General features: G+C 37.8%; 2 protein-coding genes and 1 pseudogene across 2 annotated transcripts; all 3 read left to right on the forward strand.

The window, feature by feature from the left end:
- Window positions 1-654: 654 nt before the first annotated feature.
- On the forward strand, window positions 655-1,298 carry LOC139194442 (uncharacterized). The gene has a single exon (XM_070819018.1). It carries the CDS (start codon window positions 655-657, stop codon window positions 1,219-1,221), a length of 567 nt encoding a protein of 188 aa, XP_070675119.1. The 3' UTR covers window positions 1,222-1,298.
- Window positions 1,299-1,554: 256 nt separating this feature from the next.
- LOC139194673 (uncharacterized) lies at window positions 1,555-11,069 on the forward strand (annotated as a pseudogene).
- Window positions 11,070-12,679: 1,610 nt separating this feature from the next.
- Window positions 12,680-13,285, forward strand: LOC139194206 (uncharacterized). The gene has a single exon (XM_070818588.1). The coding sequence runs from the start codon at window positions 12,719-12,721 to the stop codon at window positions 13,283-13,285; it is 567 nt and encodes a 188-aa protein (XP_070674689.1). The 5' UTR covers window positions 12,680-12,718.
- The last annotated feature ends 2,979 nt before the right edge of the window (window positions 13,286-16,264 follow it).

Here is a 16,264-nt window from a genome sequence, read left to right on the forward strand (position 1 = left end):
GAACAAGTTTAGTGCTTATGGTATTATTGTGTCAGTGTTAAATTATTATTTTCATGACTCCGTTGCTCTCCATTGATTCAAATTTTCTTTCCTACACAAAAGTTAACCCTCAAATCTTCTCTCATTGATCGTATTATTTTTAATATAATTTATGTCACATGGTCTGGAGGATCCTCCTAACTTCGATTTTTGGCTCCGCCACTGCTTCATTAAACAGCTAAATATGAAGACAAACTACGAGCATCCTGTGACGGCCAAATTTAAAGTCAAAATTGCGTGCGACGATGAAAGTAACAGTTAAACTGCATTGATATCTAGAGAGGTTAAATTACAAGATATATGTACCAAAAACCACAATGTCCAATTGTATCGTTAGGATTGGAATTCTAGAAACCATGAAGTCCAGCTTTTGTTGTGTTTTAGTTCAAACAAAAATCACTGGAAGAATGGGTTAAAGCAAGCCATTTCCATCCAATGGTTTATTACGTAACAGAAAAACAAAAACAAAAGGTACAGAAGACAGGGCTCCTAAATTTAGACCTATACCCTTCTTGGGTTGCTTATATATATCATACTCCATGCATTCATTTCTTAACCCCGAGCAAATAATTTGTAATCACGTTAGCTTCAATTTAAAAACATACATCCTGAGCGATGGCCACCTCAATCAGTTATGCAGTGTTCATTGCTTCCATGCTCTTATGTCTCACGTCGTCTCCAGCACCATTTGCAAATGCAAGAGCGTCTCAGTTAGTTAGGATTGTTTGCAAGCAAACCCAAGAACAATTCGGCTACAACTATAGGCAGTGCGTAAAATCTCTTTGGAAAGATATTCCAATTAGATCGGCAACTAATCTCAAAGATCTTGATATAGCCGTTCTTAAATTAGCAGCAGCAAATGCAGCACAAACCAAAGCTACGTTTGAAAAAGCTTTAAAAGCCACCGACAAGAATGCTAATGGCACGACAGCTATAAAGCAGTGTGTAGATTCGTATGATTTTGCGTTAGGAGCGTTCGTATTCGCAGTGCGAGGGGTCAATGATGGTGACAAATCGGTCACCGAAATCCTCACACAGGCCCAAGATGACCTTGTTCGTTGCCAAAGAGCATTGGCCTCTGTTGAAGTTCCGCTTCCTATGCCAGTATCAACGACCAACTTTTGGGTCATGTTATATAGGGATGTTGCATTCCTTGTTTCTTCCCAGTTATTCAATATCTAGAAAAAGATATGAGAATAGTGTATTGAAATTTGAAAATACACGCGTACCAAAGAAGTGTATCTATGATTACTATAAATAAAAAGGATAGAAATTTGATGAAATGAAAAAATATTGATATGAATAACGAATATCGACCATTTACTGTCATTGTTATGTTCCTCTTTAGTTTGGATATCTTATCCGGCCTTCACTTTACTATGCATTGGCTTTAACGAAGATGAAATTATGGTATATGTATTTTCATTAAAACTGGACATCCCGTATCAGTCCAAATACAGGCTCTAACTTATTTCATTCACCATTCGATTCATTCAACTTGTGTTTCTTTATTCAATGGGTGGGGAGATTTGAACTTGAAACTTTTTTAAGCATTTAGAAGACGACAACTAATGCGCATCCAATTTTTTCCTCTATGCACCCATGTCTGTCTTATAGCCCACATTGTTTTATGACCTTTCCTTAGACAATTCGAAAATAATTAAATAGTCTTCTAAGACTGCCTCCTTTGACTAATGACATTCTTTCCAAGAATGCAAAATCCTCGATCATGCTTCCTTGCTCTTTTGTTTCTCGTCGTCAGCATCACCATTTGCAAATGCAAGATCGTCTCAATTGGTTAGGAGTGTTTGCAAGCAAACTCAAGAACAATTCAGCTACAACTATAGGCAGTGCCTAAAATCTCTTTGGAAAAATATTCCAATTAGATCGGCAACTAATCTAAAGCTCTTGACATAGTCGTTCTTAAATTAGCAGTAGCAAATGCAGCACAAACCAAAGCTACGTTTGAAAAAGCTTTCAATGTTAGACTTCATGTGAATGACAATGAGATAACAACTAGGTTTCTTGAATCACGCGTAAATTCGTTATGCGAGTTGTGTGGTTGAAGGAGTCTGAGATCCTTGATATAATAGGAGTTATGGAGTTTAATTGTTGTGTAGCCAAATTAACAGTAGTACTTGTAGGGTAATCACTAAGATATAAGAGTCACGATGGGACTTGAACTTGCTATGAGGATAGAGTTTATCACCACTGCTGATAATTGGCCGATATGTGTGGAACTCTAAGAGGATAATTTGGTATATATATACATATTGGAAAAGTCCCTGCTTCCACACAAAAAAGACTCTCGGGAACTAAACCCTATTTACTAGTAGAGGTCATCACTGTGTGCTGGAAATAGAAGACCGATTCACTAGTTCATTCAATGGCAGCAACATCAGGTATGTCGCTCTTGCAGATTATATATAGGGTTGTGTATTGAGGTTGTTCATGGATGTAGTCCTATCACTACACTGATTGAGTTGGTGGTTAGTATGTTTATGTTAATGCTAACATGTGGTATCAGAGCCACTCAACGTGGCTAGGGTTCTTCATTCCCGTTAAGGACTATGATATAGTTTTGATAAATACAAAACCAAATATAATCCTGGAAAAATATCGCTTCCGCTATATGTTCTTGCGTTATCAACTTGAGACTTACCTATCAATTAAAATATGATGACAAGCTACTTGGTGTTTCTCGAGTTGTGTTTGCTATGTTTTGCAGGAAACCTATTTCATGTAGGTGAGGACAACGCTGAAAAAACCAGCAATAACAGAAGACCTTTTGGATTCATAATATGCTTGTCAATACTAAACTGACAAATATAATATGAATCATAAACAAGGATTACAACATCTAATCTGCTCAAAAGTGTTTGGATTGTTGTTTTGGCTTGTTGACCAACTGATTGGATACGTGGTTTATTCGTATTAAGTGAATAATAATCTGCTCAAAAGTGTTTATTTATTCAAGTCAAACAAGTAAATCAATGTATAATGAGTCATCAAATTGACAAGATTACACTCTTCATCTGCTCGAAAGTGTTGAAGTTGTGTAAATTGCCCTTGTGTTTAATGACTCATTTATACAAATCTAATATAAATGGTTTCTGTCTAAAGATGATACCATGTTTATATGACTTTGGATGGGGAAATATTGTAACAATAGTTTTCCTTGTTTGATAAATTAGCTGCTGAATAATATTGTTTTTGTGATATTCATCAGCTCCTCACATGACGTCTCTCAACTTTAACAATATAAAGACCTTGACTGGCTCCAACTTCAAGAAATGGAAGGAGGATGTTGAGATTGTGCTCGGTCTCATGGATCTTGATCTGGCACTAAGGGAAGAAAAACCTCAAGCTATCACTACCGAGAGTATTGCAGATGAAAAGTTAAGTCTAAAATATGGGAGAGGGTGAGTCGAATGTCCATGATGATCATGAAGAAAGCAATGGCTCAATCGGTTAAAGGGGGAATTCCTAAGACCGACAATGCAAGGGAATTCTTGGCTGCAGTAGGATAGAAGTTCAAGGAGTTAGAAAAGGCAGAAACTGGGACCTTCCTTACACAAATCACATCAATGAAGTACGATGGTGTGGGAAGTGTCAAAAAGAACATATTGAAGATGGTTGATCTTGCTCAGAAACTGAAGGATCTTGAGGTACCTATGACCAACCAATTTTTAGTCCACATGGCTTTGAATTCCCTACCTCCTAAATATGGGCAGCTCAAAGTCTCGTACAACACTCAAAACGATAAATGGGGTATCGATGAATTGATTTCAATGTGTGCTCAAGAAGATGATCGACTCAAAAAGGACAAGGCAATGGATGTGAATGTTGTGCAAGCGAAAAAACGCAAAAGGGACTCTACTTTTGGTTCAACCATACCTGCTAGTAAGAAGAAGAAGAAAGAAAACTTTTCTTCATTTAAAAGTACTAACCCCTTTAAAGGATCTCACAAAATTAAGCTTGTTAATGCCGAGATTGAGAAAGAAAATGAATGTTATTTTCATAAAGAGACAGGTCACTTAAGAAAGAATTGCACAGGATTAAAAAAATTGGCTTGTCACTAAAGGTAATATCATAAACGTTTTTGTATGTGTTGAGTCGAATTTAGTTTTTATTCCCCCTCAAAGTTGGTGGTTTGATACTGGCTGCTCCACTCACATAACTAATTCTTTGCAGGGATTCTCAAAAACAAGGGAGATAAACAATGAAGTCTACAATGTCTATGTAGGAAATGGGAGCAAAGTAGTTGATGAATCCATGTCGAATTAGTTCTTTCGTCCGGTTTTGTTTTAAAATTGAGTCTGGTACTTTATGTACCTTCCATGAGAAGGAATTTGATTTCTGCATCTAAGTTAGTTAAGTCGGGCTTTACCTTTGTTGGTGACAATCATTGTGTAAAGTTTTACCATTCGCATGATATTAATAAATTGCTTGGAAAAGCTTTTCTTGAAATCGATATGGCAACTAGACTGTTCATATAAAAATGAATGTTTTAGTGTTCAAGTTGTTGGTTCAAAATTATTGTCCACTTCTGAAATATCCTCAATGCTTTGGCATAAAGGGTTGGGACACATATCTAAAGAAAGAATCATCACCTTGTCAAAACAAAACATGTTGCGACAACTTGACTTTAGTGACTTCAAAGAATGTGTCGATTGTTTCAAAGGAAAACTCACCAACACTAGAAAATTAGGTTCAAATCGTAGTCAATCCCTGCTAGAAATCATACACATTGACATATGTGGACCTTTTCCAAACAAAACCATTTATGGAAAATCTTATTCCATATCCTTCATTGATGATTTTTCACGTTATGCATATGTTTATCTCATCTCGGAAAAATCTGAAGCTTTGGAGTGTTTTAAATCTTTTCATTTAGAGGTTGAAAAAAAAAATTAAAATTGTGAGATCCAATAGAGGTGGTGAGTATTTTGGCAGGTACACTGAGGTTGGACAACACAAGGGGCCTTTTGCAACTTATCTTGAACAAAATGGCGTCGTAGCACAATATACCACCCTGAGGACTCCTCAACAAAATGGGGTGGTAGAAAGAAGGAATCGTACTCTCAAGGATATGATAAGGTCTATCTTTGCACACTCACATCTTCCTATTTTTCTTTGGGGAGAGGCGTTGAAAACAGCAACATATATCTTGAACCGAGTCCTGAGCAAGTCTTGTCAACTTGGTGCCATTTGAATCATGGACTGGAAGAAAACCGAGTTTTAACCACTTCCATGTTTGGTGATGTAAAGCTGAGGCAAGATTCTACAACCCAATAGAGAGGAAACTTGATCCAAGAACTACAAGTTGTAGGTTCATTGGATATTCTGAAAGATCAAAAGGGTTTAAGTTTTATTGCCCTAACAGTCATTCCAGAATTATGGAGACACACAAAACTAAGTTTCTCGAGCATTTGGATGGGGAGGATGACAGCTCTTCACATTTCATATCATCAAATTTTGAAGAACTGCCACAAGAAGGTGTGTTGCTTGAGCAGCAAGCAATTATCATAAGCATTCCTTTCGAATCACCAGCATTTCCTTCGACCAACAGTCTCCCCGAGTAACAAATAAAAAGAATGATGAATGAACATCAACCTCCCCATGATGAAGAGCACGGTTCCAACACTGCAGACATGGAGCATGAAGATATTCATGATCATATAGATGGCATCGATGTCACACTGATTCAGACACTTGTGAGAAAGTCACAGCGAGTACGCAAGGCTGTTGCACTACCAGATTTTGTGTGTCTTAATGAAGCATAATATAACGTAGGGGATGATGATGTTCCTACATCTTATAATCAAGCAATCTCGAGTACAAAATCAAGGTTATGGAATGAAGCCATGCATGAAGAATTACAGTCTATGGAGAAGAATAAAGTGTGGACCTTAGTACCAAAACCGACGGGGGTTCACAAACTCGTAGGTTGCAAGTGGGTCTTTAAGACAAAGAGAGACTCCGAGGGTAATATTGATAAATATAAAGCGAGATTAGTGGCAAAAGGCTTTACATAGAGAGAATGAGTGGATTACAACGAGACATTTTCTCCTGTCTCAACCAAAGACTCCATGAGAATAATATTAGCCCTCACGGCTCATTTTGATTTAGGGCTTCATCAGATAGACGTTAAAATAGCTTTTCTTAATGGGGATCTTGAAAAAGACATATACATGAGTCAACTACCAGGATTTGTTGAAAGGGGGAAAGAATTGATGGTTTGTAAGCTGAATAAATCTATTTATGGATTAAAATAGGCTTCGAGGCAATGGAACAAAAAGTTTGATAGTGTGATGGAGAAGTCAGAATTTCAAGAGAACAAACTGGATGAGTGCGTGTACTTTAAAGTATGTGGTACCAAGGTAATATTCCTGGTATTGTATGTAGACGATATATTAATGGCAAGCTCGGATATGTTTCTTTTACAGTCGACCAAGTGTATGTTAGCTCAGCATTTCGACATGAAGGACTTGGGAGAGGCTCAATTTGTTTTGGGGATAGAAATCATTAGAGATTGTGCCAAGAGATCTCTTGGCCTTTCACAAAGACAATATATTAATAAGGTGAGTAAAAGATTTAACATGGATAAATGTTCAAATGGAGAGCTACCTATTGGAAAATGAGACAAGTTGACTTGCAAACAGTGTCCCAAGAATGATCTGGAGAAAGAAGGAATGAAAGACATTGTTAGCGCCTCTAGTAGGGAGCTTGATGTATACACAGGTATGTACAAGACTGGATTTAGCCTTTGCAGTGAGTGTATTGGGCAGGTTTCAATCAAATCCTAGTGTATCTCATTAGGTTGCAGCTAAAAAGGTCTTGAGGTATCTCAAAAGGACCAGGGATTTTATGTTGACATATAGTCATGTGGACAAACTTGAGTTGGTGGCATTCTCCGATTCTGACTTTGCAGGATGTATAAATGATAAGAGATCGACTAATGGATACATTTTCCTGCTAGCTGATGGGGCAGTTTCGTGGAAGAGTTCAAAGCAAAAGAGTATTGCATCTTCCATGATGGAGGTTGAATTCATAGGGTGTTATGTAGCGACTCAACAAGCCATTTGGCTTTAAAATATGATGAAGGGACTCGTGATTATTGACAGTATTGAAAGGCCTCTCAAACTTTATTGTCATAATACAGCTGCAATCTTCTTTTCGAAGAATAATAAAAGGTCTTAGGCGAGCAGGTTAATGGACATAAAGTTTTTTAAAGTGAAAGATGAAGTGAAGAAGGAGACTATTGATATTAAGTATATCAACACAAGTTTGATGGTTGCTGATCCAATGACAAAGGCCTTACCAATGGGAGTCTTCAAGAGGCATGTTTTTAACATGGGAGTAAGAGAGTCTTTTGATTCAGTTAATGAGTGGGAGTAAGCACTCTAAAGACTGTGTTGAACTCGTTTTGTTTAGTTATTTCTTTTGATATCAGTAGCCAGTTACAATGCAATGCAATGAATTATTTGTTGTGTTTGGCTTATACATTTATGAGTAATTATGAGTCATGTGTTGACAACAATTGAAGACATGGTGACTACCACAAGCAAAGTTGGAAGCACGCAAGACTTAACCTTATGTTTGCTTGCACACAATTGTGCATGTTTTCTCTTCTATGCATTAAATGACAAATGGAGAAAAGTTGTACTTTATAGACTAGGTATAGACTTTGGTGCATGCTAGGTAGGTTAGGTAATAATTATGTCATGTGAACTTAAGACTTTTTGGTCTTGGTTGTTGGCATAGTTGCTAGTGTATCCCTATAACTAGATGCAATATTTTTGCATTTAGTAATGCTTAGAAAGTGGGAATGTAAGCATCATAAAAGCATCCAAGGGGAGAGCATCTGGCTCTTACATGGGAAAGGTTGAACATGGGTTGAGAGAAAATCATGAGAGCTAGAGTGAAAAGTATTCTAGTAAAAGAACTCTTAGGGTAGAGTGATGCTTTTGGGAAAATTCTATGAGTGGGTGTGCAAGGGATTCGGGATTGAGTTATGTTGATTTAATTCATGTGTACTTGTACTGTTATTCATAGTGAAGAGCAATATCTCTTCGGGGACGTAGGCATGATTTTTGCCGAACCTCGTAAATTTCTCAGTGTCTTTATTTCTTGTATTTTACTTTATTCAACTGAGTGTGATTTGGTGAGGTTGTAATCTGAATCTCGTTTCCGCACTAACGAATGGGCCAAGGCACAACAATTGGTATCAGAGCATCGTTGGACGCTTGGTTCGTTGGAGGTCCAGATTTGTTGTTCACCATGGAATTTTCAGTTGAGCAGTTTAATGGGAAAGGCAGTTTTACTCTTGGTAAAAGAGAGTAATGGAAGCCTGAAGAAATGGAAGCCATGTTTAGGGATGCTTGGATCAACTGCGAAAGTTGATGTTGAGGAAGAAGAAAAATGCCTCTTTCTTCTTACCTCACTTTCAAATTCGTATGAGAACCTTGTGAAACTTTACTGCATGGAAAGATACAGTAAGTTTGGAGCAGGTCCAAGCTTCTTTGGTGTGGAATCATACACAAAGAAGACCATGGATAATGGTGGGCACGAGACTGCTTAAGCTATTCAAGGTTGGAATCGTGGAAGGAAATTGGAAAGAGGATCTGAGAGAGACAACAGGTTCAGATCCGGTTCCGGAGGTAAGGGTCCACAGTGCTACGATGCAAGGCCGGGTTGTAACAAGTTTGTGGCATAAGGCTTCGAGTATACCCTCTAGGTACTCGAAGTAACACTTCTCCTAGTAATGTTTAGTCTCAACTGTTGCAGGGTTTTGCAGCAGGTAGAACTATGGGATTCACAAGTGATGAGATGGTCCTGAGGTATGAGGAAGTGTGGGAATTTTGTCTGGCTCAATGGGTTGTTGCTGGAAACGGGCGCGCTGACGAGTTTCCAGGTTGCAGACAATGAAGATGAGGAAAACCTGTTGAAGGAAACGAGGGTGTGTCGAGATCCTATCTGAAGCTAAATGGTGAATTTTAGCTTGCAGCAGCTGCACATGCATTGGCAGTGACTGAATCGGAACAAGACCAACGAGGTGGATTCAGGGTGTGTATGCTGGTACGTAAGGCCAATGGGCTTTGGTGATGGGTGCAAGGATTTTTGCATGGTGTATTCGCCAAGGTAGAGATTGTTGCGTTTGGCTCATACATTTGTGAGTAATTATGAGTCATGTGTTGACAACAATTGAAGACATGGTGATTGCCACAAGCAAAGTTGGAAGCAAGCAAGACTTGACCTTGTGTTTGCTTGCACACAATTGTGCATGTTTTCTCTTCTATGCATTAAATGACAAATGGAAGTTGTACTTTATAGACTAGGTATAGACTTTGGTGCATGCTAGGTAGGCTAGGTAATAATTATGTCATGAGAACTTAAGACTTTTTGGTCTTGGTTGTTGGCATAGTTGCTAGTGTACGCCTATAACTAGATACAATATTTGTGCATTTAGTAATGCTTAGAAAGTGGGATTGTAAGTATTATAGAAGCATCCAAGGGGAGAGGATCCGGCTCTTCCATGGGAAAGGTTGAACATGGGTTGAGAGAATCAAGAGAGCTAGAGTGAAAAGTATTCTAGTGAAAGAACTCTTGGAGTAGAGTGATGCTTTTGGGAAAATTCTATGAGTGGGTGTGCAAGGGATTCGGGATTGAGTTATGTTGATTTAATTCATGTGTACTTGTACTATTATTCATAGTGAAGAGCAATATCTCTCCGGGGACGTAGGCAGGATTTTTGCCGAACCTCGTAAATTTCTTGGTGTCTTTATTTCTTGTATTTTATTCTACTCAACTGAGTGTGATTTGGTGAGGTTGTAATATGAATCTCGTTTCCGCACTAACGAACGGGCCAAGGCACAACATTATTATTATTGTTTTGATAATCTGTGCATTTTTGTCATTCCAAACAGTTTCGGTACTGAAAGTAACTTTTCAATTTGTTTTAAGGAACCAACTTTTTGTTTGTTGGTTCTCAACATCGTAATTCTGGTAGAAACTCAGTGTTTCATGATAAATGTGCATGTAACTATAGAGTATCAAGTATATGTTATTCGTACTTAGGATTTCTATGGTTCTGCATTTTTCTTGAAATGATAGGTTACTAATTATGGTGGCTGCAAGCTTTTGTAAACTCAATGATCATCATGATTCTTGTTATATTGAGGAATATCATTGACATTCAAGTGGGAGAATGTTAGACTTCATGTGAATGACAATGAGATAACAACTACGTTTCTTGAATCACACGTAAATTCATTGTACGAATTGTGTGGTTGAAGGAGTCTGAGATCCTTGATATAATAGGAGTTGTGGAGTTTAGTTGTTGTGTAGCCAAATTAACAGGAGTACTTGTAGGGTATTCACTAAGATATAAGAGTCACGATGGGACTTGAACTTGCTATGAGGATAGAGTATATCACCACTGTTGATAATAGGCCGGTATGTGTTATGAGAGGATAATTTGGTGTGTGTGTGTGTATATATATATATATATATATACATATTGGAAAAGTCCCTACTTCCACACAAAAAAGACTCTCGAGAACTAAACCCTATTTACTAGTAGAGGTCATCATTGTGTGCTGGAAGTAGAAGACTGATAACATCAGGTAAGTCGCTCTTGCAGATTATATATAGGGTTGTGTATTGAGGTTGTTCATGGATGTAGTCCTATCACTACGTTGATCGAGTTGGTGGTTGGTATGTTTATGTTAATGCTAACATTCAACGCCACAGACAAGAATGCTAATGGCACGACAGCTATAAAGCAGTGTGTAGATTCGTATGATATTGCTATAGGAGCGTTCGTTTTCGTAGTGCAAGGGGTCAATAACGGTGACAAATCGGTCACCGAAATCCTCACACAGGCCCAAGATGACCTTGTTCGTTGCCCAAGAGCATTGGCCTCTGTTGAAGTTCCGCTTCCTATGCCAGTATCGACGACGAACTTTTGGGTCATGTTATATAGGGATGTTGCATTCCTTGTTACTTCCCAGTTATTCAATATCTAGAAAAAGATATGAGAACAGTGTTTTAAAATTTGAACATTTATGCGTACAAAAGAAATGTATATGTGATTACTATAAATAAAAAGGATAGAAATTTGAAGAAATGATTTTGATATGAATAACGAATATTGGCCGTTTACTATCATTGTTTTGTTCCTCTTTAGTTTGGATTTCTTATCATGCATTCACTTTACTATGCATTGACTTTAACGAAGATGAAATTATGGTATATGTATTTTCATTAAAACTTTACATCCCCGTATCAGTCCAAATACAAGCTCTAACTTATTTCATTCACCATTCTATTCATCCAACTTGTGTTTCTTTATTCAATGGGTGGGGAGATTTGAACTTGAAACCTTTTTAAGCATTTGGAAAGACAACAACTAATGCGCATCCAATTTTTTCTTCTATGCACACATGTCTATCTTATAGCCCACTTAGTTTTATGACCTTTCCTTAGACAATCCAAAATAATTCAATAGTCTTCTAAGACTGCCTCCTTTGACTAATGACATTCTTTTCAAGAAAGCAAAATCCTCGATCATCATATGATTACGAAGAGATTGCTCGAGTCGCTCTTGAGTTAGCAGCAACGAATACAAAAGATAGGCACATCTTTATTTTTTTTTTGAAGGATAATAGGCACATCTTTATAAACATTTCATCAAGAGGGATTCGAGGGAGCCTATTTAACAATATCAGTTTTGGTACCGCGCGGTGCGGGTTTTATTCTAGTGCATACATGAGGACAAGGATAGGCCTGGGCCTCTGCATCATTTTCTTTATTTTGTATGCTTTAGCTTGAGTTTGTTATTCTTTAATTTCTGTTTGTGTGCTTTCCATTGAGCACGATGTAGTTAAATCACCAGTTTGCATGCATAGTGTTGTTTAAAATGTTTATATTGAAAAAAAAAAATTCACATTTGCATTTTTGAGCCATGATCTATAATGCTTGTTCAACTTCGACGTAGTAATTGTTCCTTTTTAGCAAAACTTTTGAACAAGTTCAGTGCTTATACCTTATTGTCTTGGTGTTAAATTATTATTTTTGTGACTTCGTTGCTCTCCTTTGATTCAAATTTCCATTCCTACACAAAAGTTAACCCTCAAATCTTCTCTCATTGATCATATTATTTTTAATCTAATTTTTGTCACATGGCCTGGAGGATCCTCCTAACTTCGATTTTTGGTTCAGCCACTGCTTCATTAAATAACTAAATATGAAGACAAACTACGAGCATCCTGTGACGACCAAATTTAAAGTCAAAATTGCGGACGATGGTGCGAGTAACAATCACTGCGTTGAGATCTAGAGAGGTTAAATTACACGATATATGTACCAAAAACCACAATGTCCAATTGTATTGTTAGGATTGGAATTGTAGAAACCATGAAGTCCAGCTTCTGTTGTTTTTTAGTTCAAACAAATATCACTAGAAGAATTGGTTAAAGCAAGTAATTTCCTTCCAACGGTTTATTACGTAACAGAAAAACAAAAACAAAAGGTACAGCAGACTGGACTCCTAAATTTAGACCTATACCCTTCTTGGGTTGCTTATATATATCATACTCTATGCATTCATTTCTTAACCCCAAGCAAATAATTTGTAATCACGTTAGCTTCAATTTAAAAACATACATCTTGAGCAATGGCCACCTCAATCAGTTATGCAGTATTCATTGCTTCCTTGCTCTTATGTCTCTCGTCGTCTCCAGCACCATTTGCAAATGCAAGAGCGTCTCAATTAGTTAGGAGTGTTTGCAAGCAAACCCAAGAACAATTCAGCTACAACTATAGGCAGTGCGTAAAATCTCTTTGGAAAGATATTCCAATTAGATCGGCAACTAATCTCAAAGATCTTGACATAGCCGTTCTTAAATTAGCAGCAGCAAATGCAGCACAAACCAAAGCTACGTTTGAAAAAGCTTTAAACACCACCGACAAGAATGCTAATGGCACGACAGCTATAAAGCAGTGTGTCGATTCGTATGATTTTGCATTAGGAGCGTTCATTTTCGCAGTGCAAGGGGTCAATGACGGTGACAAATCGGTCACCGAAATTCTTACACAGGCCCAAGATGACCTTGTTCATTGCCAAAGAGCATTGGCCTCTGTTGAAATTCCGTTTCCTATGCCAATATCGACGACGAACTTTTGGGTCATGTTATATAGGGATGTTGCATTCCTTGTTACTTCCCAGTTATTCAGTATCTAGAAAAAGATATGGGAATAATGTATTAAAATTTGAAAATACACTTGTACCAAAGAAATGTATCTATGATTACTATAAATAAAAAGGATAGAAATTTGAAGAAATGAAAAAAACTTGATATGAATAACGAATATTGACCGTTTACTGTCATTGTTGTGTTCCTCTTTAGTTTGGATTTCTTATCATGCATTCACTTTACTATGCATTGGCTTTAACGAAGATGGAATTATGGTATATGTATTTTCATTAAAACTTGATATCCCCGTATCAATCCAAATACAGGCTCTAACTTATTTCATTTACCATTCGATTCAAGCAACTTGTGTTTCTTTATTCAATGGGTGGGGAGATTTGAACTTGAAACTTTTTTAAGCATTTGGAAGACAACAACTAATGCGCATCCAATTTTTTCTTCTATGCACCCATGTCTGTTTTACAAGGTTCTAAAAGTCATTCAATGGGTGGGGAGATTTGAACTTGAAACCTTTTTAAGCATTTGGAAGACAACAACTAATGCGCATCCAATTTTTTCTTCTATGCACCCATGTCTGTTTGTTTTATAGCCTACTTTGTTTTATGACCTTTCCTTAGACAATCCAAAATAATTCAATAGTCTTCTAAGATTGCCTCGTTCGACTAATGACATCCTTTCAAGAATGCAAAATCCTCGATCATGGTCGGCATATGATTACGAAGAGCTTACTCGAGTCGCTCTTGAGTTAGCAGCAACTACAAAAGATAGGCACAGCTTTATAAACATTTAATCAAGAGGGATTCGAGGTAGCCTATTTAACAATATCAGTTTTGGTATTTCAGGTTGGTGGGTTTATTATAGTAGCAGACATGGGGACAAGGATAGGCCTAGGCCTCTCCATCATTTTCTTTATTTTGCCAAACTATGTTCGGGCAAAGATTTCTCTGGAGAAGGATCCTCGGACCGTGGCACAGATCCCTAAGGGATTGGCACTTTGGATGTGTAGTCGAGCTCTTGCTTGGTTATGTGCTACAAGAAGAAGACAATGTTAGTTCTGAAATGTGCCTTTGTGGGGCCTTAGGTGTAGGTCTTGAGGCTCGCAATCAAAACTAACTAAGTGCTAGGTGTGCCACTGCTATCTCAGTATAGCAGATGTAGATCAAAAGTGTTTTTAGTCGATTACTTGCGCCCCAAGTTTCTCGGACATCTTGTTATCAAAGGATTGCCGTAGATGGGTTAAGTCCACATTATGTTCTTTTTCTTGCCTTGTAAACAAGGACTTTTACTTAATAGTCTTAGATGTTCAAATGAAGAGAGTCCAGGCCCTTTTAAGCCTTTGGCTTGGTTCTTGATTTATTTTAATGATAACATATCCATTAAACTAACCAGATCCAGATGCAAATGGAACTCTTAAAATAGGAAAACTGATGGAAATAACTTGAATACATACTGGAAAGTGCATTAAGTAATAGATCTACAAATTTAGAAAACAAACAAAGAGCGTCGGGCAAGATTTCACCTTGTCTGTCAAGGTTGAACCTCTTGCAATCACTTCTCTTTAAATTAACAGGGGTTTATATGCTAAAAAGGGATGGATGGTAAATAAGTTTACACAAGGGAATCGATACTACGTCACTAAGGGAGATATCAGAGCTTTAAACTGGACAAGAGATAGCTTGTCACTAAAAATGACTTAATCTGGGTTAATTTTAGCTTTGGAATGCAAATCTGGCTTGAGAGAAGAGTTTGTATGTTTGTTTATTTGATTGGTTGAGTGTCTTTGTCTCTAGGGCCTTTTCTGCCTTTTATAGGCCAATTAGCCCGACTACTATGACTTTGCTCTTGTCTGAAAACATCTGAAAGGCAGTGAGTCATCATCTTTTGACTTGGAATGCCACTAGAAAGTGTTCTTTTGCTGGTAGTAGGTTAGTCTTCATCACTTGTCACTTCAATGATAAGCACGTGGCTTGTACCTTGGCTGAGAAGGCTTCACTTTACCTTTGGACTTGGTGCTGAGCTTCAGGCAAGTCCCATTTTAGTTGTCATCCTTGGCCTTTCCTTTATCTAGGTCCAATGTTCAAATATTAACACAAACAGTGCCCCCTTTAATCATTATTGAGTCTGCAACCCAAGACGCTAATAATGATTAAATAGTTGTCGCATTCATTCACTCAGGACTTGCACCATTTAAAGCAACCGTTGGTTAACTAAAACCCTTGCACTAACTTATGAATTCCATCGTTAATTAACCACTTACTATTTAATCCTCACTTAAACTCCTCGGCAAAGTACCTTAGCCATTTCGAGCCTTCAAATTCCCATAACTCTCAGAACTTTCATAAACTTTTCTCGTTCTTCAGTTCTTGCCCCCTAATTCTAATTTTCTTCCCATCTTCTCCTTAAAATCATCCAATGGCACCCAAAGTTGCTCAAACTCAATCTCCCTGCAAGACTGGTGAGGGAATCACTACAATGTACCGCTTGCTCAACGACCTTCATCGTCATCGGGCAGGCCTGCATACTAAACTTTTCTTCAAGAAGGGAGGAGTACATTCCTTGGGGCCTACATAGACTTCTTAGGTCCCTGTAGCTGTAGAAAACAATATGCCCAAGGAGAATTGGTATACTCCCAACCCATTTTAGGCTAAGTCGGGCATTTCGTCTTTTAAATGGTCAAACCACCGTCGTGGCTTCCCACTTATACAATGGGTTAACGAGCTCGAGCCCACCTTCAAGCAGAAGTGGATGAAGAATGGAATTTATGAGCTAATAATGCTCTCCAAGACCACGGTCATTGCCAAGCCCAAGCTACTGACAATTGCACTCATTTTCTCAAACTCAGGCACCAACACTTTTAATTTCAGGATAGGCCCCATGTCTTCTACCATCCTTGACATGGCGTAAGTCTTCGGGCTAAAGCCCTCAGGCAGGGTCATAAATGTTACCCATGACTGGGCATTAGCTTCTACAGTATCCTCAGAAAAGTGCATTGTGTCCAACTTCTATTT

The sequence above is a fragment of the Malus domestica genome, chromosome 03, assembly GCF_042453785.1.
Source record: "Malus domestica chromosome 03, GDT2T_hap1".
Taxonomy (NCBI): Eukaryota; Viridiplantae; Streptophyta; class Magnoliopsida; order Rosales; family Rosaceae; genus Malus; species Malus domestica.

What these genes read in the sequence shown, in the direction of transcription:
- LOC139194442 (XM_070819018.1), top strand. Translation starts at nt 655, where the DNA reads ATGGCCACCTCAATCAGTTATGCAGTGTTCATTGCTTCCATGCTCTTA.
- LOC139194206 (XM_070818588.1), top strand. Translation starts at nt 12,719, where the DNA reads ATGGCCACCTCAATCAGTTATGCAGTATTCATTGCTTCCTTGCTCTTA.